Consider the following 23,531-nt stretch of genomic DNA (forward strand, 5'->3'; position numbering starts at 1 on the left):
CAGGAGGTCCCAAAAGGGCAGCACAGGTACAGTCCTGGTGTGATCCCTGGCACAAACACAAGCTCCTGCCTTTGGTTCACGAAGCAGCCAAAGCAGGTGGGGAAGGAAATCACAGAGTTCTCACAAATGCATGGAAAAGTCTTGGGAGCATCATGGACTGAGGTGGCAGAGGGACAAAACCATCTCTAAAAATTGTTCTGAATTTGGGTGAACTCTAAGATGCTCATTGTTAAAACTGACCATATTATTAGCTTTTAAAAGTTTCAAAAAGTGCAAAAAACTCCACAAACTTCTGGATTTTACAAGCAGGAAGGAGCGGGATGGCAGCTTTGCTCAGGGTACAAAAATTACCAGCATTGCAAAAAGTTCTTTTCCTTGGGTAGCACCACTGAGGGAGCACAGTATGACAAATCAAGAGAGTGGTCCAACTTGACAGGTATGAGGGGGTTCAGACTTGAATCCAAGTACCTAATTCCAGATAAAATCCTTGACATTTTATCTTAGTTGACTTTCCATCCAGAGATACTAAGATACCTTGAACCTGAGGCCTTGGCTAAGCCTCTTCTCAGGCCCCATGGCCCAGACACAGGATACCAAGCACATTTTATTTCCACAATTACATTCTGCATCCCCAATCCCCCTGTTAAAAATTCAAACTGGCTACACAGATCCCACCTACCTCTCCCCCGGCTTGTGCAGGGCTCAGTGCAGCTCTCACCAGGTGTTTTGCCCATGGGTAACCAACTACAAAGGCTCTGCTGAGGCTGCACCCCTGACTCAACATGAATCACAGTTTATTCCCTACCCTAAATACTCCTCCTGCATGTCTCTGCAATGGATAAAATGATCCTTATCTCTTATTTATGGAAGGAGCTGTTGGGAGGTTTTATTCACTGATTTCTTTCAAACTCTGGGATATCTTCTGATGAAAGATGCTTGATTCTATTTTGGGAAGTAATTTCACCCTCTTGGTTTCAACCATAAGGGAAAATACACAGCATAAACACTAAAACACAGGTTAATCAGCACAAGTGTTTTGCTCATTGAGCTCTTACAATGATTCATGGCGTGACAAGCTATTTCCAGGCACTTGGATCTTTTCAAATGGATGCATTTCTGTCAAATAACTACAAAAGGCAGCTAAGTGGGGCACAATTCCCAGGACGTGGCTGCTGGCCAGGGGAGTGAGGTGAACAACATCCTTGGTGGCTGCAGATGTTCCTTTCCCTCAGTGCAGAGTGATGACTCTGTCAGATGTTCTCCACCCCCACCTGGATGAGCAGCAGAGGTGACAGGGTCCCTCTGTGTCCCCCCCAGCAGCCTGGTGGCTCTCAGTGTCCCAGCAGGGGCCACACCAGCTCACACTGGTGTGAACTGGGGGAACGGGCACTGCTGCCTGTCTGACAGGACAATGGACCCAGCTGGAGCTGGGTAAAGCAAAGCAGCTCCAAGCAAGCAACCCCAGGCCTTTGGGCAGCCTGAGCCCTCCACGGTCTGCAGGACTCTGTGCAAACACGACAGAGCACAGGGAAAGGCACAGAGAGAGCAAATGTGCTCGTAGGAGTGGCTTCCGTGCATTTTTAGAGCTTCTTTTGAGGAGGCAACATTAACTCTTTCTGTGTGTAATAAGTGGCTCGCATGCATTAATACCTGCATTCTGAGCTGCTCTCCACTGCTCCCCTCATTTCTATTCTTTGCCTCCTCCTTCCTCTCAGCTGTTATTCCAGCATCCTTGCATTCCCCCCGGAGTTCATTCCAGCGGTGCTTTATGAATCACAGAATGAGATGGCAGCCAGCAGTGCTTTGGAGAAGTGTGGCTGGCACCATTTCTGCCCTGCACGAGGTTAATCAAGCCCCTCCTCAGATAATCCACAGCCCCAGAGGCCAAGGTCAGGCACCTGGAGCCTCTCCCCCAAATGCAGGAGTGTTTCCTCAGATCCCTACAACCCTGCCCTGCAATAATTAGATTCCCCAATAATTAGATTCTGCAAAGCAAATCTGGAGCAGAGCAACGACTCCAGGGTTAAGCACCAACAAACTCATCTCAGGACTGATGTCTTTGCTACCTGTCTGCAGCACCTCCTGCTCCTAACAAGGGCAAAACCGATACTTTTCTTCCTTATTAAATAAACCGAATCAAATTTAGAGTAAATGATGCTTAACCCCCACCCCCAACATTTAAACACTAACTTTTGTCGTTAGTAAAGGTATTTGGTATGTAAAAATAAATAAAAGGCCTGACACTGAGAAAGTGTATGATTTGGGGGCAAGGGGAGGGAATGAAAGGATGGATTATAATGTGTCATTTCATATATGTGTCAAAGGAAACCAATTTCATAATAGGGAATAAAAATTCCCTGTTTAAATACTGTCAAATAAATCCTCAAATGTAATAGGGTTCACTTCTGGGGAAAGGAAAACTAAATCTGATTAAATATTAATGTGGCGTAGTATTAATTAAGAGAGAAAAAAGTCCATCAAGAGAACCCCAATATGTTTACTGTGTCCCCAGGAAGCTGGAAAATTTCACAATCAAGTGTGTAAATGTTCTAAAAAAGGGTCCTGAATATTTTATGAATATTTGTCATAAAACAGAAATAATAACCACTGTGCAGAGCTATTAGAATTAATATTTATGCTGCCCGCCATGAAATATTCATGGGGACAGAGAAAGGGGGGCCCGTAAGACAAGAATTAATTTACATTGGGCTTGGTTTACCCGCTGGCTTGATGTTTAAAGACGGCTTGACAAGGCTCCATATGAATCCGTCAGTCACTTGCAGCGGTAGGTGGGGTGAAGGCAGGGGGGGAGCGGGTCCAGGCTGCTGACAGCTCACAGATTGAGTTTCTGACAGCCCTTAAAAAATCTAAACGGCCCCCCACCTTTTTTTCCTTCTTCCATTGCCCAAGGCGCTCTGTACTGCCACCGTTCATCCGATCTCCCCTTCCATCTGCTGAAATTAAGGAATTAATGAGCGCTATACACTTTACAGCAGGCCCCAGGAATGTTTACTGGTGATTAAATTATAATGCAGCCGAGCTGTATAATTCATGAACCAATTAAAGGAAGTGTTAGTTGATTTGATGGGATGAGGACGTACAAAAAGCATTTAACTAATAGGGAACCGTGGGCTGCCGGGCGCTTTGGCTTTCTCGGATTACGCGGCTAATTGCTCTGCTTTATAGGGCTGTCACAGATAGCCATACATATTTCATTGTTCTCAAATACTTCAATTGTTTGCTTTCGTGTTGCTGCTGTAATATGTAGAAGCCCAGCCAAACTTCAGTGTAGTTAAAGCACCACTCTGCAAAAGCAGGTTGCTCTGGGAGGAGGGAGGGACGAGAGGGCCACGAGGAGAAGGCTGGCTGAAAAGGAGTAACTTAAAGCCTCAGAGTTAAATGTCACTCAGCAATTACATGATTAAAAGCTGCAACATATGATAGTCTTTTGTTTTACAACTTTTTGGACACTAATATTCTATGCTGACTTCACTGTGGAGAAAATATTGGTGCGCTGAGCTGCTTTTTGTTTTTCCAATACTGAGGAGCGAACGAGGAAGGTGGAGAGGAAAGTGTATGAAAAAAATCCAGCAAGGAAGAGCTAGATTGCTGTGGTTATCAAGAATAACACATCGTGTTTAAACTTAGGTGGTTTGATATTCTAAAGCACACAAGAGATGAAGGGGGTTGATTTCCCATCTGGGAGAACGCTCGGTGTCTAATTCAGAGAGCTGCGGAGCTGTGCGAGCTGCTCATCCCAGCAACTGCACAAGGAATGGGGGAATTTGCCATTCCTGCTGTTTCACACAGCACTCCCCCACAGCTGACAGGCCACAGGGTTTGATGAAACACATTCTCTGCATTTGGAGGGGCCTATCAGTCAAGTTACTCCTCAGTCAAAACAGGCACGTTCCTCCAGCAGTGAAATCCCCAGCCCATAGCCAGAGGTGCTGCTGAAGAAATTAGGCACAATCAGATAAACATCTCACACAGGCACTATTTTGTGTTTAGACCCTGGAATCTATTGAGTAAACAACAAGCTGGGTGAATATTGGATTTCTTTAGCTCAGTGGTGAAGACTGCAGACCTCCATGTGTCCCTGGCACAGTGTTCTGGAGGAACTCTGTGCTAAATCCTGACCTGTCTAATTTGGAGCTTTCCATTCCAAAGTGTTGTACAAACACCAGCTCAGCAACTTCCAAGGTAAGTTATTCTGTAAAATTTATAATCTGGTTCATCCCTTTCCTGGCACCTGTTCCCTCCAGGATCTGGGTTTGGAAAGCAATCCCTCAGGAGAGCCCTCCACCAGAAATCAGGGTGGCTTTGCAAGCCAGTGCAGGTGTTCAACAGGGAGGCAAAGGGATCTACATTCAATAAATAGTTACTTTTTTTTTCTAAAAAGCAGAGCACACCTAAGTGGCCCCAAAAAGAAGGAGCTGCACATCCCATTTCCCAGGGCAGCACTCAGACGAGCAGGCTCAGGCCAGTCTGGGTGGAAAAAAAAATTGGGGTACTAAAGAAAAAAGATTTCTCATATAGCTTGACACTGATGTTAAAAGGCATGCAAATAAAAAATATTTTAAATAATTCCCTTTATTCAGAGGATAGTTTGTCCCCAGTTTCTGGGTTGATGCAAAACTTTGGCTTAGTTTAACAGGTAGGCTCTGAAATAGGGGATAATGACACCAGTCACACAGCAGGAAAAACTTGTCACCAACCCACTGGGAGGCTGAATAAAATGGAAATTGGATTGCCTGCTCTAGAAAATAGAAAGGTTAAATTGTCTGGAGATAAAGAGGATCCTAAGCTCACCTAAGTGGGCTGTGAAATCCGACTTTCCCAATAATCATGGGGACAGTTCTACACATTACACGTGATGTTGGGGGGCTTTGAATTACCCAATGTAGGATTAAATACATCTGCAATTTGGTAAAATCCATTAAATTACATTTCTGGCATTCAGCACCTGGGATAGCAACAAAGAGTGCCAGTTAATAACAACAAAAAAAAAAGTGTTTGTGCAGAAAAACTGAGCTCAGACTCTGTCCCAGGCACAGTGAGCAGCACTGTGGGCATTACACAGGAGAAAAGCAGAGGTGAGAGCAGGCTCAGGAATCACTCTGTGCCAATGATTGCTAACAGGAAGCGTCAGAACTTGGCAATGTCAAGGAATCAGAGGCACTGCAGAAAGTATTTTCTTTGTGTCTTTTGAAGTGCCCTGGATACAATCAATCACACAGAAAAAAACTCCTATATTTCGGTTCAATGTGGAAAGAGCTATTTGCATTTCAATATGTTCAACTTATCCTGCCAATAAAAACATGGAATCATGAAGAAGAGATCAGGCCACTGGAGTGAAAAACAAGAGATGACATCCTGCAGACCTTTCAGATAAAACAACTTCTTGTTTGTAACATTTCTGTTGACGTCCCAATATTTCTGAATGATTGGGTTTTCAAATGAGATCAGTCAGCATGCAAATAAGGAAACAGGATCAAGACATCTCCCATATCTGATTGGATAGAGAAATTATCAAAAGACCCTTTTTTCATATCAAATTTCTATCACAAAAGGTCAAACTTTCAACTCCCATTACTTTTGCTAACTGCATTTCACTGTGCCTGCCAGCTCATTGCTGCTGCTGTTTTCAGAGGAAAAACAGAAGTAACAAACGATTCCATCGTCTCCCACATCTGTCAGATAGGATGGACAAACATTTTTAAATCTTATTCAATCTTTCTCTATAGCCCTAAAAATCCTTGCAGCCAAAACATCCTTTCTAACCTGATTAGCTATTCCTAGGTTGCTTTTATTTTTCTTACAGGTTCTCTTATTTTCTAGCCTGCAGACTGACAGAGCACCAGCTGTGTTGCCAGAATGTTTTGTCCTACAATTTGGCCATTTAAAACACTTTTTGATGTGTGCTTTCCTAAAATATATGTCCCTGTGTTGTCTGGCTGGACTGCTGCCTAAATACACAAATAATGGATGTTCCAGAAATGGCCCAAGACTCAAAAACACTCAGCTCACACAAACTCAGAGGAGCAGCTCAGCACCCTGAGGTGCCATCCACTGCTTTTCAGGTTTAAAGCTGAATTTTAAACAGCAGGGATAGCGAGTGGGGCAAGCACAAGAAAAATGAATTCATTAGTAAATTGGCAGGACTAGATGTATTTGTTGCTACTGGTCCCATAAAAATTCTCCCTCAACATTATTATCATTGCGACATATATAACCCATCAGATCAGTACCTGGAGGTTTCTGTTATTCTGATTTTCTCTGTTGTTCTTATTACTCAACAACTAAATGCTTCACAAAGCCATTTCCTACAGAAATATTTATGTTCCCAAATGTTTATTGGCCCCTCTATCATGATCAAGCTTTTATTAGCACTCTATACAGAACTCTGAATTAAATACATAATTCCTGCTCTATCTGTGTTTGTCTATTTTACACAGCCAGGCACTGTGGTGAACCCCAGAACACCTTACAGAAAATCTAATTTATATGGTAAAGATATTTCTACCCACACTGACTGTTTGGGCTGGTGATTACAGGAAGTTAATGAGCACAAGGAGGAGGGAGGGTTTAAATTCCATTAAAGGCTTTTTTTCATTGTGCTGCTTGTCCTGAACAACCTCTGCCAGTGATTTCTACACAGCCACAGGCTCTGAACCATCCAGGCTGGAAGGAGATGGAGGAAATGTCCCACAAATGCTTCTGGATTTGCTCTACACCACCACAAGAGCTCAGCTGCAGGGAATAATTCCTCAATCCCCTGGAATCTGCTCTTCCTGGCAGCTCAGATCAGGAGCTGTTCCCCCAGATCACCTCCTTCATCTCTGACTTTTCATTTTTCTTCTCCTGTTGACCACAAGTGCCTGTGGTGATTTGTCAGTGTCTCTATATAGCAACTAAACTAAAATTTGGCCTCTCTACCAACATCAGTTCAATGTTCTCAGCACCTCGGTGTCCAACAAATGCCAGATGCAGAATACAGGGAAACTTTTTGCATAGAAATTCTTGGGAATGGCTGAAGCTGTGCCAGGGGAGGTTTAGGGTGGGATTTAGGAAAAGATTCTTCCCCCAGAGGGTGGTGGGCACTGACCAGGCTCCCCAGGGAATGGGCACAGCCCCAGAGCTCCAGGAGCCTTTGGACAACAAGGGACATGGTGGGATTGTTGGAATGTCCATGCAGGGTCAGGAGTTGGACTCCCTGCCCCTTGTGGGTCCCTTCCAGCTCAGGATATTTTAGGATTCAATGAAAATAACAGCGAATACATTTTACCTATAAGTCTCTGCTCTTCACAAGTCTATTACTATTGACACACTAATCATCAGGCCACTTAAATGGATAAAAAGTCATTATCTGAAAGGTTAAAATTTGTAATGCTCTTTTTTTTCCCTGAGACATGTCTGGTCAAAGGTATTTTGAGGATGAACTGAGGATTTCAGTCACTAGGTAAGGTCTGGAGCTCACAGGACTTAATAATGGGCTCTTCAGAGTAGATGAAGAAAATATAAAAGATCTGCTGACTGGAAACTACATTTGACATTCAGATACATTCATGACTTGAGGTGTGGGATTCTAATGATGAGTAACTGCATAGGAAGCTATTCACTCTTGGATTGATTGCACAGGAAACTCTTAACCAGAGTGATTTTTCCTCCAAAAGATACTCCAGTTCAAACAAGACTCTGTCTGAATCTGTTGGGAATTACAATGTGTTTGGAATTAATCAGATAGAATCTGACATTTAACAAAAAAAGAAAATGATGGATTTTTCTTCTTAGAATTGTTTTAAATGAAGACTCCTGTTCCTTAAAAGGCCCAACCACTCTGCACAACTGTTTGTACTCAGAAATAAACTGAAGGAAAGGACACTCACCTCCACTTGCAGCTTGCACATCCTAGGAAAATGTGAAAAGCTGAATGTTTCTATTATTTCTCTACTAATAACAGAATCCTGCCTAACACCATAACGAAAACCACTTTTTACAAAATCAAATCCTCTGGTTCTTCCGAGGGCAAAGCTTCCAGGTTACCCAACAATTAAGAATTTTCCAAATGCACACTTCAGACAACCACACAAACTCAGCAGCACAGACTTTGTGCACCTCGTAACAATGAGGAATATTCACAAATATCTGCCCTTTGCAGAATGATTTTTAAGGGCAGGGAGGAAACCAGAAGAGGTTTTTGTGCTGGATTCCAGTAAAGAGCTTACACTGCCATTACCATAAATCACCCCAGAACATCCACAGTGATAGAGCACCTTTCATTAAAAAAAATACTGCAGCTTCCTTCAGAAGCACTGCCACTTGCCATTTCTTTGAGGTAATCAGATAGCTGTTAATTAATAAACCTGTCAGGTGAATCGTCCTGCTCTGGTCATCATTATCCATTCTGTAACAGAATCCTGCTCTCATCACTGCTATCCACCCCATAGCTTCCAGCTCAATTAACTTAATGCTATGCAAATGAGAGGCTCTCCTCATCATTAGCTTATAGCCCACAAATGTTAATAACATAATTGGGCCTTCAACAGGGTAATTAGACACGATTTCTTCCATTAGTCTTACAAGGCTAATTATTGTTGATAGGAGAGAGGGGATGAGTCCCAGTGCTGCATGCAAAGAGGGGCATCTGGTTAAAGCAAATATAGACAAAACATCAACAAGGTAAAACAACAGTGGAGATCCAGAGCAGGGGCAGGTAGGGGTGGGGTGAAGGAAGACACCACCAGGAGAAACTCAGGAACCTTGGGAGAAATTCTCTGCAAGACAAGAGCTAAACCCAAATATCCACCCTGAAGCTGGAGCTCTCCTGCCCTTAGCAGTGAAACAACCTGATGCTTAATAAAGCCAAGGAAGCTCCTCTCAAGCTTTTGCACACAGGGCAGTTGGGAAGCTGTGCTGATCAAAATTCCCAGGTTTGAGATGCAAATGTGCAGCCACAGAGAAGAGCTCCAGAGCTGAATTCATTCCTTCATTTCCCAGGTCATTATGTCCAAACATTTCTCCTGCCACACCTGGGTTGGCTCTGTTTGATCACAAGATTTTTCTGAGCAACACCTACTTGCTGTAAGAAGCAGAGAGATGGTTTCAAGTTGAGCCAAAGGAAGTTTAGATAGTAGGAAAAAAAATTCTTTGTGGAAAAGGTGGTCAGGCATTGGAACAGGCTGTCCAGGGAAGTGGTGGAGTCACCATCCCTGGATGTGCCCAAAAACTTGTGGATGTGGCACTTGAGGACGTGGTTTAATGGTGAACACCACGGTGGGGCTGGGTGGAAGGCTGGACTTGATGATTTTAAAGATCTTTTCCAACCTTCAGGATTCTGTGACTGTAATTACAAAACTGGAGTACACTGAATTCTTTAATAATCACAAAGCAAAATGCATGTCAGCAATTTATTCACAGACAGTTAATAAAAACCTGGATTCAGTGTAATGGACTGGCAGTAATATCTTTAACAAAAAACCAAAAAGGAAGCAAGTTTCCAAATTTAAATTATATTTTGGCTGATGCAATGAAAGCTAAGGATTTGTTCCTGTGCCAGTCAAACCTGTGCATCCATGGAGGTTAGAAATGTACAACTGCAGACAGAGCTCTGTGAGAAAACTGGACTTTTAAAAGGAGAAAGAAAAGTTTACAAAAATATGGCAAGTTCTCCATACCCACCAGCACTTAGCTTTGACAGTTCAGTGTCTTGCTGAAAAACAAAAAGTCAGACTGAACAGTGCACAGAACTCAGGGGCTTGAGAAAACACATTATTTCTTTATTTTGTATCTGTTTAACTTTGGGGCACATTCATGGCCAATATGAATCCTTTGGTTTCACTGCAAGTATGTGAGGAGGAACCTTTTCTATAGACTTGTCCTGAAAATCAGCTGAAATTATGTTCACAGAAGTAGCAGCTTTTACTAGAAGGTTAAATGAAACCATTACTCTTTTAACCTGCTGTACCCTGACCTTTGGTCAGCCTCTCAACAGAACAGGATTGTTCACTCTGTGAGTGTCAGTGGGATATTAAACAGCATTTATGTCAAAAGAATGACAGAGAACATATTTTAAGAATTATTTTTATCAAAGCATAGCAGTGCCCTACTGGGCTAAGAGGCACAGAAGCTGTTAGGAAAGGGTGATGTTTAAAAGCCTCTGTGGAATACATAAAAATCTTTCACAAAATGTGTTTCAAAGGACAGCATTCTGTAATGCTGCAATTACAGAAATTAAAATTAAAACTGCAAAATTCTGGAATTTTGCAAACATAATGGATTTAAGGACAGAAAATGTGATCCTTGAAAAGAATAAAAGCCCTGAGTCACCTCTTACACCTGAACTAAAGGAGGCCAATTTAGGTGACAGTGATTAATACATTTATGGGGCTGCAGGTGATCCAAGCCCATGGAATTGGATCCATCTGTCAGACATCAGGGATCATTCCCACATCTTTCCTGCAGGATAAGCTGTGGCAGAATTCAGCTCCCCTCCTTTAAATTGCCCTGCACTTACTAAATTTACTCACTAGAAATTTCTGAGCAAATATCTCGTTCCAAGGCAAGCAGCACTAAATCCACTGATGTTTTAATGAAGATTACACTTTCCAATCCTCGTGGTAATGACAAACCAGTCTCCATTCAATATGCAATATTACTTGTCAGTTTTAATCACCAAAACTGTATTCTGTTTGCTACAGACTGATGCTCTTGTCTTCCCACATCTTCAGCCTGCAGAATCCAAGCAAAGGCAGCACAATTCCTGCTCTGCTGAGGGTTTTCTGTGGGTAAATTTTGCCACATGAGCTCTGAGTAAAGCCTGACTCTGGGATTAGTCCTAGATCCAATGAGATCACCAAATCAGGGCACAGCTGGCACAATCCTGTCCATGGTTTTACCTCAGAAACCCTGAATTGATTGTGGAGTTCACAAATTCGGTATTAAGCTGTACAAGATGTAAGGGTGGCTCTACTGCATTTATTCAGAAGAATATTCAGCCAAATTCAGCTACCACACTACTGAAATAATCAGCAAGGTACTGACATGATGGGAGATGCTGGACAACACTCCCCAGCCCTCCTTTCTCCTCAGCATTCCTCAGACACTAAATGTTTTCATTTATAGTTTTCACTCATGCAAAGCTCTCCTCAGTTTTATCTACAAGTGTCCTCTTACCAATGCAAAGTGAATGCCTTGGTTAATTAAATTAAAATGCTGCTGTATTTTTATATTTAAAGTTTTCCTCCCTTACTCATTTTTCAGAAGTTTTTCTGGTTCTAGGCAGATCTCAAGCCCAGTATCCTCATTACAAAAATACTACAAATCCAGCCTTGCATGTATATGGATTTTATTTGTGTGTTAACTACTGAGTTAATTAAGGTGAAATTTTGAAAATGACTGCTTTAGACCACGAGGAAATAGTCAGAATTGACAAAGCACATCATATTTTACCCTGTGAGACCAATCAGCATTGCACACCATGAAATGCACTGATGGTGCATGACTGCAGCCACAGCTTTTCCTACGTACCCATCTCAGCAGAATTGTTGGTTCAGAGGGACTCTGGGCTCCAAAATGTGGGAATAAAAACTTCAGCAGAGAAAGGGCAGAGGGGAAAAGCACAGGGTTAGACTTGGCTGCTATTTAAATGGTAATATTTGGATTTCCTTGGCTGTTTCACTTCATTCCTTAAACCAAAGTCGTGTTTTAGGTGAATGTGATTGGTATCACAAAGTTGTCACTGGACTGAGACACGACTGGCTTGCTTTGTCTTGTCTAAAATTTGCTACCAGTGCCAAAGACATCAAAATTAGCCCAGGCTCTGTTGCTTTTACAGAATTTTCCCTCTCCAGTTTGGTGCTGGCTTCAGAAAGGCAGCCTTGATGTTGGTGGCAACTTCCAAGAGAAGCAGTTCCAACGTAAGGGCAACCAGGATAGAAAATCTTCACATTTCCTAATGTTTCCTCATTTGTGAGAGGTAGTTACTGTAGGAAAATCTCCCTCCTTTCAGCAGCAAAAGGAATGAAAGCGTTGTGCATGTGATGTTGGGTCCTTAAAAATAACAATAAAAATAAAAATACTGACTTAGAAGTAGAAGCTTTTCTTCTCTCTCTTCCTGGAGACTTTGGAAGCTTGCTGAGATCAGAGCACTCCTTAATTGCTGTATCCAGGATTTCACCACACAAACTCCAGCCATCAAAAGGAGCTCATAGGAGATGAGGTAACTTCTAAAAATAATCCCTGCCTCCCACAACTGAAGCCAAATATACCTCCTATTCTTTTTGGAGCAAAATCAGCTTGTGACAGCAAATGCAGCATCCTACAGAAAGCCCATAGAAAGATTTTAAAACTGCATTTGATGTTTTGTTATAGCTGGCTCAAGATGCATATTAATGGTTCTCCCCAGGAGAGAAAGGTTCTTGTGGGACCAATACAGGTCAGGCAGAATGTGCAGCAGAAGTGACATAATCTTTTTATTGTAATCATCCAATTTTCTATCTATTGGATTATTTAAGAGCAAGAGCTTCTATTCAGAGTAGTGTTAGGAGGGAAGAGAGAGCAGAGTCTGAGGAGGAGGAGAATGGAGAATAAGGATTTCCCAGCAGTGGCTAAACCTCAGAAATCTGAACAAGGAGCTGCTTCCATTGGGTTTGTGTGGATGGAAGAATGAGGGTGAGTTTGAGCACTGCATGTAAACCCTGGGAGGGCTGAACAGAGCTCCCATGCCAGAGGGAGATTCCCAGATTTATTGTGCCCATTACTCCACACCCAGTGGTGCCTCTTGCACTGGAGGCACATCAGGAAACAAAGGTCAATGACTTAATTGCAATCATGTTAATGAGCAGTGTCCAAACACTTGCATCAAGAGATGAGACCATCACTGAGTTAGTCCTGGAGCTTGGAAAAGGCCACAGGAGCAGAAAGTGGATTAAACTGATCCCACCCACCGAGTGAAGCAGCCAAGTCTCAGGTGAGAGGAAGATTTGCTAATCTTGCCCAGTAAACTCTGGGATTTTGGCTGGGGAGCAGAACCTGGGATGTTTCCCCCTGGCCAGGGTGCTGTGGTCCCTCACAGGTAAGAGGGGCAGTGTCTCTGCTGGGGTGGGGACACAGACCAGGATTCCCCACCTAAAGCACGATTTCCATCCAGTTTCTATTCCATAAACACTTCAGAGCTCTGCCAGTTCTGCCTCCTTTAGCCCCCACTGCCCCTTGGTTGTTACTCTTTGATTTGGTGATGGAGGAGGAAGAGCCCAGCGGAGATGGAAGCGCTGAAATGCAAAGGGAAAATGAACCCCAGATCAATTAGTGCTAGTGAAGACAAGAATCACTAAAGCAGCAGCCTCAGAATGGCTGGAAGAGTGAGCTGAGGAAAAAAAAATGAGAATGATTGAGACAGAGAATTGTGCTGCCTATAATTTTTACTATTTTACAAATTAATCCAAATCCTACATAGTTCACTTGGACTTTTCCTACAGTTTCTCTGTCTCTGGTGCAGGCAAATTTTATTGCACTGATTTAGTCCCTTGATTACCACATCATTTTTCTGTTGGGTTTTTTGGGGTTTTTTTTTTTGCCTGTAAATGAGGAGAAAATAAGATATAACATTTCCTCTTTCCTACTCATCAGATTTTTGTATGCCATCAACTAAAAGCACATCTATTATAAATACACAATATCCATCATTTAAATTAGGTCAAAGTTTTTAAAATGCTCTGTAAGATTTTTCCACATCAGAATAATTCAATCACTATCATGTTTGCTTGATGCAACTATTTTGGGATTTAGCTTGTTCCTTGATAGGGATTTAATTAAGTCATTTACATGTAATTTCCAAATAAGTAGCTGTTACAAAAGGCAGCAAAGAAATGAAAAGGCAAAAAGGAACTTGAAGGCAGCTTTAACAAAAATATTTCTGATATAAAAATGAATCTGAGGAATACATATTCAGTGATAAGTATTCCAGTCCATGTCTGGTAAACTCTCAGATAATGGCAGCATGGTGGGGTCACTGGGGTTCTATTAGCTCAATTAATGAGGAGTAAGATAAGGCTAACACCCAGCTCTTCAAACGGCTCAAAAATAGAGCTGATAGTAATGGAGTTATTAACCTTCGCCAGCCATTGAATTTTGCTGCTGATTCAAACTCCATTTCCTAGTTCAGGCCTCCATTAATAGGCTGTTTATTATCCCTAATCCACATTGGGATCAGCTGCAGAAATATGAAAGCCCCATGTAAAGACCAAATAGTTAAAAAAGAAAAAATAAGATTTTTTTCCCATTCTGATTTCTCCCTTTTCAACACATTCACAGGTTCTTCCTTAGAAATTAGGAATTTCATTATCCTAAACTGTTTGAATACATGTTCCTCAGCAGCGTGGTGAAAAAGAAGCTTTAAATATATTATGTAAAAAGATGACATAATTGGGAACACAGCCACATCATTTTGAAGACCAAATAAAACCCTGCTGGAAAGCTTGCACGGAAGAAGCTGTTGCTGTTTATTTTCTCTACTGGGAAAGAAACAACTTTAATTTTGGAAAAATGGGCATTAGAAATATATTATGGATGTACTGTCAGGTCGGTCCTTTGGCTCAGCCCTCCCCTGCCCAGCTTTGTCTGTTCACTTGTATAATTTGTGATGTAATTAATTAACACAAAAGTAAAATAAGTGAGACCCTGGATTCAGATCAGAAGGACAAAAACCAAGGAAATAATGGAGCAGGGGAAGTGGCAACGCCAGGAGAGGCAGCAGGAGAGGCAGTGATGGGAGGCCTTGAGGAGCTCCAACACAAACCTGGCCCAACTTTAATACAGAAATCTCGAGTTAAAGGCTCTCATTAGATCCTCTGCTGAGTCTGAACTCACTCAACTGAGATTTTTGACACTTTGTAAATTTTTTGTGTATTTTCAGCAATAGAGACAATGTTTAGTTACCACAGTCTACACATAGAAGATGCTCTTCCAAAATCTACCCCAGTAACATCTGATAGAACATCAGCCATTATGGGTGATGGAGTTAAGATCAAAATAAAAATGTTTATTTTATCCACCTCCAGTACACAGTGCTGCCCTCAAATGCAGTTCTGGGTGTTCCACCTCAGCAAAAAAATAAAGCTGGAATGCCCAGGGAGGGGAGAACAGGATGATCAAAAGAGGGAAATGATTTCTAGGAGAAAAAAAAAAACAAGGATAAACAGATCAAGGTTCTTTGTCTGGGAAAGAGGTGACTGAAGGGCAAATACAAGGGGCTTAGAAAATCAGAAATATTGGGAGACATGACCAGGGAATGTCTGTAAATTTTTCTCAAGAGAAGAAATGCACCTGGAAAAAAATTATGAAATATTTTCATATGACACTCAGTGAAATGTGAAACTCTTTTCCACATGATTTGGTGGCCTGAAATACAACGTTGGAAAAGAGACTATAAAGCCAAGGAAAATGGGGGATTAGAAGCTTTCCAAAGGATCCCCTGGCTCAGGGAATCCTTGAATTTCTGACTGCCCTAAGCAGAGGAATGGTCAGGAACCAGCTGAAGGTGACAGCCAGAGATTCTCAACACGACACTGCTGCTGCTGCTGAACCTTATTCTAAGTTTGGGAGAGAGCAAAAAGGAGAAAAAATACTTTGGCAGATCAAGTTTTCAATAGAAGTATCCATGGCTATTTTCAGTGAAAGTTGAATTATTTTCCTTTTTGTTCCAGAGCAGTTCTTTGGATGTGGTATCTGATGCTGTATGAGGTTTTTGTTTATTATTACATTTTAACAAACTTTATAGCCCATTTTGTTTGTTTTCAAATAACTTTATTTTCCTTCTTTTCTCCCATCAATTACTAGGTTTGTTTTTCTTTCTGTAAGATGGAGGAGTCAGGAGACTGATCCTGCTCAATGCTGTATAATTTAGTATTATGTGTGGTAGCTTTATGAGGTGGGAGTCAGATAAAACATAGTATTTGAACACTAACCATTTATTAGCTCTAAGGAATAGATTTGTGACTTGACAAGCAGACAATAACTCTGTGTTCTGATCAGCCAAAGAGGTCTACTCTGAGTTCAAAAACCAGAGTAACATTCTCTTTCACAAATAATTTTGTTTACTGATGTGACTAGATTTTAATAATAAACTTGATATATATGTAAATTTATTTTAATCTAATTTCATCAACAGAGCCCTCCTAAAAATGAGACTTTGTAGATTGTTCTGTGTCTGATTTATAGATTTCTGCATCCTATTCCCAGATTGATTTCAAGGCTATAATTCTATCAGCTTTTTCTCCTGATGTCAGAAACACCACCTCTGCAGATAGTGTTTTATAACTAGCATCACAACAGAAACTGAATTACTGCCCTGCTATCCTAGGCTGCAATGTGTCCTTTTGTTTATAATCACCCTCTCCCCCTCACATCCCTTCCACCTCAGCTTCATGGAAAATATCAGCTCCCAGATCAATCAGGGAGCTCGATTTCTATTTCTGTCCCTCCCTTCAGCCCCTGTATAAAACAGGGACCAAATTCTAAACTCAAATATGAACGTGCAGAGCTCTTTAAAGCAAAGGGAGGCTGAGCAAAGGGATCAGTGCTGAATTCCCACACTTCCAATTCCATAATGAGCTGCTCCTCCTCCCTTGACGAGGTCTCAGTCCTGTGCAGGAGCACGTGGGGCACACTTGAGAATTCACACTGATCTGGGGACTCAGGATTCAGCACCTTCCTTCTAAATGCACAAGAAGAATAACAATCTGTGGGAAATTGTGTTTAACTGAGTCCAGCACAAGTTTTGAGGCTCTTTCTCTGGTTTTTTTCATGCAATGGATTCCTGTTTAAGACACACACCATCTTACTTTGGATAAATAAAGTTACTGCTGTTTTCACACCCTTCCCTTTTCAGACCTTGATGGATGACAGCTCCCTCCCTCTGCCCTCCCCTCTATTCTCCAGCTCAACCTCAACCTTTTCCATCCTTCTTCTGTCCCTGTACAGGAGGGAACGCAGGGCAATCACAGCAAGAGTAACTTTACCAAATTAAACACTGATGTGGGCAATGCACCTCTCCTAAAACTACTTTTTAGGTAAGAACATCTTCCTTGGAAGCAGAAAGACCACAAATTCCAATGTTTGCCTTTGGAATGGCCCCTGTGCCAGGACTGGAAGGCCTGGGAAGGGAATGGAAAAGCCTCTCAGCTTTGATGAGTGCACCAGCACTTTAAATCCTCACCACCTTTGGACCAGCTGTGGAAAGTAACTCCATTTTATTTGCTTGGCACTCGTAACAGTTCTCTTTGGATGCTGGATGTCTCTCATATTACATTTCTGAACAATTCATTATAGCTCAAATAAAATGTAATTCTCGTGTTGTTTTTAATTATTTCACAAAACCCAAAAGTCTCATAATGAGCTCCTTGCAATACCAATATATTTCCATGGTATTATGTCAATGCTGAAGAAAGAAGATGTAGATCCCCCCTCCTGCTGCAAATAAAATACATCTTCTCATATAATCCAAACTTTAATCCATTTCTTATGGTTTGGCTTTAGAGGCAACTCAAACAAATAACCAGAACAACAAACCTCTTCTCTCTCCCACAGTTTGGCCATCTGGAGCCTTTGTCAGGCCAGGGCTCTATTTCCTACTCTCCAGGAGCAGGACCCCTTCCCTCCCTAAGGAAGCAAAAACTAAGATGCAGCAGCATAAACGATGTAATAAAGATCTGTATCTTTCCACAAACAAATCTGTCACATCCACAGCCCTGTGATGGTTGGGTTTTTCCCTTACCTGTTGGGATTAATCTGTGCTTTCTGCAGCTGCTCTCCCTGCCCCACGTCCCTGGGGAAGCCAGAGAGCACCCAGCCATTGGTCAGGCAGTCCAGGGCGCTCAGGCGTTCTGTCAGCAGCCTCAGGACAAGGTTGTCTGGCACTGCAAAGGAGGGAAAAAGGTGACATTTATTCTGTGTGCTGAGTCTGCAGTGCAGGGAGATGCTCACAAGCCCTTCTGGAACCAAACCAAACAGTTATTCCCATTTATGACTGACTGGCATTGGGCATCTGCACATTTACTGTCATGAAACCCCCAAACTCACCAGAACTGTAGGATCTAAGAAAAGGATTTGGTAAAACCTGGTGCCCACACAATTTTGTGCCCATGTAATTTTGTGCCCACATCATTTTGTGCCCACATCATTTTGTGTCCACATCATTTTGTGGTGTACTTTTTCCTCTCAGCCACACTGACCGGTGTCACAATTGTGACGTGTGTGACACAATCTTATCAAAATGCAAAAACAATGACCCAAGTTGTGGAAAAGAAATCCTAAAACAGGAAAGGAATTTCTGAGCATTCTGGATTGACCTCAGCAGGTGATAATGGTTCTGCCACAACAGGCTACAAGTGCTACTGCTTCAATTTACCCAAAGGCTTGAAGATTTTATAACTGAAAATAATTTTTAAAATTAATTTCAACAACCTTAACTACTGCATTGATGAACCCCTAATTTTAGAGCTAAAAGCTCTTTTCCCTCTATTTTTATTTTTCTTTAGGGCAAGAGAGAACATCAGCAAGATACTGACTAGGATTACAACTACTATGGAGCTTTTAAAATTCTGTTTAGTGGGACACAGTAGGAAGGAAGTATCCTGCACATTTTCACTAAAGTCTTTATAAAGTAAAATGCTTCAATTAAGATACTTAAAATTCGAGTTTGTGTTTTTGTTTTTGGGTTTTTTTTTTCTTTTTTTTGGAGGAGGGGGTGTGTTCAGAATTAAATAATTAAGTTTAACGAGACTGACTAGAGATTTTGCAACGACTATTGTCATGTCTCAGGCTCAGTGTCAAATAACCCCAAAGAAAGAACAGCAAAAATCACCTGGAGCTGCTTCCCAAAGCAGCAGCCAAACCAATTCCCAGGCAGCAAGGAGAGCCCCATCCCTTTATCTGCCTGATACACCCGTGCCTCCACTGAAAACAAGAGAGAAATTGCTACATAAATCCCCTTCGTGGCAGGTTGATGTTTTGATGCTCACCCTGCCATCACATCTGCATACAAAAATACAACAACAAGTGCTTGTAGGAGAGTGTATGTGTCAGATTTCCAGCACTGCACTTCTCTTCAGGACAAGCTGACAGCAATCTGCCTGGATTTTAGCAGAGTGAATTATTAGCAGAGCACAGTTCTACCCCCGGAACAAGGAGGTTTTAAACTGCAATAATGGGATCCGTTTGCTCCTGGAATTTAACATTGCACCTCTATCGTGAAATTCATGGCTTCTCCTTTAAATAATCAAATTACTGAGTTTACAGAACTGCACTCAGGATTCAATGTACCAGCAAAAAGAGAAGAAAACCACAGGGAATTAATTAGGAAACAGATTAGTGTATTAATTGAGGATATCCACTTCACATTATAAAAGAACAAGTTAAAGAGAGTAATATTCTCCATCTGCTGAAAGGAGAAAAAAGGAATGGAATAAACCCACACACTTGACAAATAGCAAAATGACAATGCAAAACCTGAGTATTCTGTTAAAAATGGGATTCATAAAATTAACTGTAACAATAGTGCAGCAGCAGGAAGGAATTTTATCAGATGGATGCTTCTTCCCTATCCAAGACCTGAGCTGCAGGCAGGCGTGGCAGGGAGAACTGGAGAATTCCAATGCTCTTTCCAGGGCAGTTCTCTCCCCACCCTCCAGCTCACAAGAATTAATACAAACCCAACACATCCTAGCAGGAATAATGCAGAACAAACCAACCCACCTTCTCTTCCAAAAATGCATTCCATACAAAACTAGTGGAATTTTCCCATAGTCCCGAATTCCTGGCTGCAGCACTAAACTTTTTAATGTGTGTTATTTTATGACAGTTCCTACTGGAATCACTGACATGGATTTACAGAGATGCCAAGTGGCATGATTTTATTTTCTTAATTTCAGAATGCTCAAAACAGTTTTGCAAGGAATTGGAATTAAACCTACAGACCCACGAGTAAAACTGCAGCAGGATTGTGCCAGAGCTGCCACCCCTGTGGGATGAACAGGGGATCAGAGGCTGGGAAGGCCAGGAATGGCACAGGACCATGGATATCCTGTGCTGTTGAGTTTCCAGCAGATCCTGGGAGATTCCCCAGCTCCAGATTGATTCCATCCTTCACATGGGAAGGAGAAACACTGCAGCCTACAAGGAAATTAAAAAGCAATTCTGATGGGAACCCGGGGCATCTCCTGGGTCTGAGCGCTTCCCACAGGACTTCTGTGAGCCCTGGTGATCAAAATCCTCCACTGTGGTCACTATTTTGGAACAAAACTGAAGCAATCACACAAGGGGAGCAAAAAAAACTGAGATGCAGACACAATTAATTAATAGTTTATCTAATGCCATGCCAGGTTTGGGGTGTTCTGAGGGATGCTGGGGACACCTGACACCTCTCTCCCTTCAGCCAGGAGTGACTGCAAGACATCAGCAACACCCATGTACACACATACATCACTGAATAATCTAGATGCTTACATATTTTCTGTGCCTCCCTCTAAAGCTTGATGGGGAGAAATAAAACATAAACAAGTCAGACAGCAAGCTCTGCTCTCCTCTTGATTAGCAAACATACCTATCACTTCAACACAATGGGGGAACAGAGCTCGTTGGCTGCTTGGTGGCATTACAAAGTACATCAGCTGCCCTTGAACAGGAACAGTCACACTTAAAACAGCTGCATTAAAACTGTAAAACATCTTCCACAGACCAGAGGGAAGGGGAAAAAAAAAAGGCAAGAAAAATCGGTATTATTCTTATTTTGTAGTACAGACAGAGTAGGTAATGAAGAACTCTGCGGTACAGAATTCCTTTTCACTCATGTGGAACTGTCTCTGGAATGTAAGGCAAATTAATAACCTGTAATTGGAGGGGCACACAGCCTGTGAGGAACCAGCCAGAGGTCTCCTGGCCTTAAGCACACAACCCAATGGGCACAGAGCAAAGTAAAATATAGAGCTTTCCTGACGAGACAGTCAATCTACATGTTTTAAGGAGATTATGAAGCACGAGAGCTTTGAATAATCAATTCCTTTTCAACATAACTTGTGTGAGTTTCCAACTCAGAAAGTTGGGGGAATGAGACTCGAGAGAGATTTTACTTTATCATTAGAGAAGTCCAAAGGTAGGTTTCTTGTAAAAATTACAACGTGCTGCTGCAGAGAGATATCCAGACTAGGAAAGGTGGGAGAATGTCTCTATTAGGGAGAGAAATCAAGGCACGGGAGTAAAATTCACCCCTCAGAAGTAAAGTGCAGAGCCTGTGAGCTGCAGGGATTCCTGAGAGCACCAGACACAGCTGTGGACACAGCAAAGCCCAGGCATGGAACAGCAGCAGAACGAGGCCACAGCCAGCTCCAGATGGAAATGGAATTTGTCTGTGCCTACACCAACCGCACACTCTGTGTCCTTTATCTCCCAGCCTGTTTCACCACGTTAATGATCCAGACTACGCCCCTGAATTGGCAGCTGTGGGTCTAAGAAGTGATTGAATATCTCAGGGGTTTGATCAGGCAGGGGACAAGGCTAAAGTGCTGCTGCGTGGACACCCAGAGATTCTCCATCTCCAGGGCTGTACATCTGCACCTTCCAGCAGAACATTTAAAAAAGAAATTTACTTCTCAGAGCTTCAAAGGTTTTCACAGGTATCAGGTACTTCTGAGAAGTACGAGCCCATGAAGCTCAGGAGTGTGGCCTATTAGCTCTTCCCCAGTCCATGGATCTGCAGCACTAATAGAAACCCAGATCAGGCAATCAGTTACAAAATCAGGCAATCAGGTACAAAATCACACCATCTGCTCCAGACAAGAGTAACAGAACATTAAAGGCACAGTCTGAAAGGGAAAAACACCATTGGAGGGATTGCAGGGCACTATTCTCCAATAACTTCAATGCTGTCAGTGCTTCAAGCTATGCAATTAACATATTTAAATTGATACCGCCTCCGTATATTTCCCTTTAAAACAGACTTTTGAAGAGATCAACTCACTTCCCCAAATATCTCACTTCTATAAAACCTCGATTCTAAGTACAGCATAAATGCATTTACAGATACAAATTCTGTCACCTTTGTGCTCTAAAGGGTCCTTTTGACAATACTGTCCATCTATACTTTATCTTTTTAGATTTATTTCTTTTTTTAGCAAGGTCTGAACACTTTCACAGCTAATTCAGATGCCTGAGGCTTAATCCCAGTAGTTGACAGTTAACATCTTGTCCTGAGTACAAGCCACTGCCAAGGGCTACTTTCCCGAATTGTCCAGGAAACACCAAATTTAGCAAAGCATGAGATTTCCTTCTTTTATTGGTCTAGAAACTCTGGATGATTCACAATGAGTTCCTGCCTTTTTCTACTCTGTTTTCTTGCCCACATTAAGGTCCTCAGAGATGGCATCGATTGAGATTGTATAAATTGGTTTTTAATGTGTTTGAGAATGATTTAGCGGTGATTTACCATGGCGTGGGCTGATCGATAATTTCGGGTGATCCTCCGGGGCGGCGGTGGCTGAGGACGGGCAGCTCTGCGTGAATAAACCCGGGGACCGTGAATAAACCCGGGCCGAGAGCGCTGCAGCGGCACCGGGAGGAAAACACCGGGCTGGGGGCAGGAGAAGGGGATCGGTTCCTCCGGGGATCCTCCGGGGGGCTCTGGCCCCGCACACCCGGCGGGGAAGTCCCGGGAGGCTCCGACCCCACGGACCCCGAGGGTCCTGGGGTTGTCCCGGGGGGTTCCAGCCCCGCGGTCCCGGAGGGTCCCGGTATTGTCCCGGGGTTCTCTGGCTCCGCGCATCTCAGGGGTCCTGGAGAATCCCGGGGGTCTTCAGCCCCGCGCACTCGGAGAGTCCCGCAGGATCGGGGAGGTCCCGGGGTGGTCCCGGGGGTCGCGGTTCCGCAGGATCCCCGGGCTCTCCCAGGGCTCTCCCGGGGGTCTCAGCCCCGCGGTCCCGCAGGATCTCGGTGGTTCCGGGGCTGTCCCGGGACTCTCCCGGGGGTCTCCCAGGGGTCTCAGCCCCGCAGGGTCCCGGGGCTGTCCCGGTGCTCTCCCGGGTCTCTCCCGTGGCTCTCCCGGGCCTCTCCCGGTTCTCTCCCGGGGCTGTCCCGGGTCTCTCCCGGGGCTCTCCCGGGTCTCTCCCGGGTCTCTCCCGTGCCTCTCCCGGGTCTCTCCCGGGCCTCTCCCGGGTCTCTCCCGGGGCTCTCCCGAGGCTGTCCCGGGTCTCTCCCGGGGCTCTCCCGGGTCTCTCCCGGGTCTCTCCCGTGCCTCTCCCGGGTCTCTCCCGGGCCTCTCCCGGGTCTCTCCCGGGGCTCTCCCGGGTCTCTCCCGGGGCTCTCCCGAGGCTGTCCCGGGTCTCTCCCGGGTCTCTCCCGGGTCTCTCCCGGGGCTCTCCCGTGCCTCTCCCGGGTATCTCCCGGGTCTCTCCCGGGTCTCTCCCGTGCCTCTCCCGGCTCTCTCCCGTGCCTCTCCCGGCTCTCTCCCGAGTCTCTCCCGGGTCTCTCCCGAGTCTGTCCCG

General features: G+C 43.4%; 1 protein-coding gene across 5 annotated transcripts in view; it reads right to left on the reverse strand.

Annotated features, from left to right (window-relative positions):
- The window catches only part of AK8 (adenylate kinase 8), a 68,228-nt gene that overhangs the window by 7,810 nt on the left and 36,887 nt on the right, over positions 1-23,531 (reverse strand). For all 5 annotated transcript variants that reach the window (XM_063409602.1, XM_063409600.1, XM_063409603.1 and 2 more), the window contains one exon: positions 17,774-17,915. In XM_063409602.1, the coding sequence (XP_063265672.1) occupies positions 17,774-17,915 (142 nt within the window). The remainder of the gene's footprint in view (positions 1-17,773; positions 17,916-23,531) is intronic.

This window comes from Prinia subflava, chromosome 12 (genome assembly GCF_021018805.1).
Source record: "Prinia subflava isolate CZ2003 ecotype Zambia chromosome 12, Cam_Psub_1.2, whole genome shotgun sequence".
Lineage (NCBI taxonomy): Eukaryota > Metazoa > Chordata > Aves > Passeriformes > Cisticolidae > Prinia > Prinia subflava.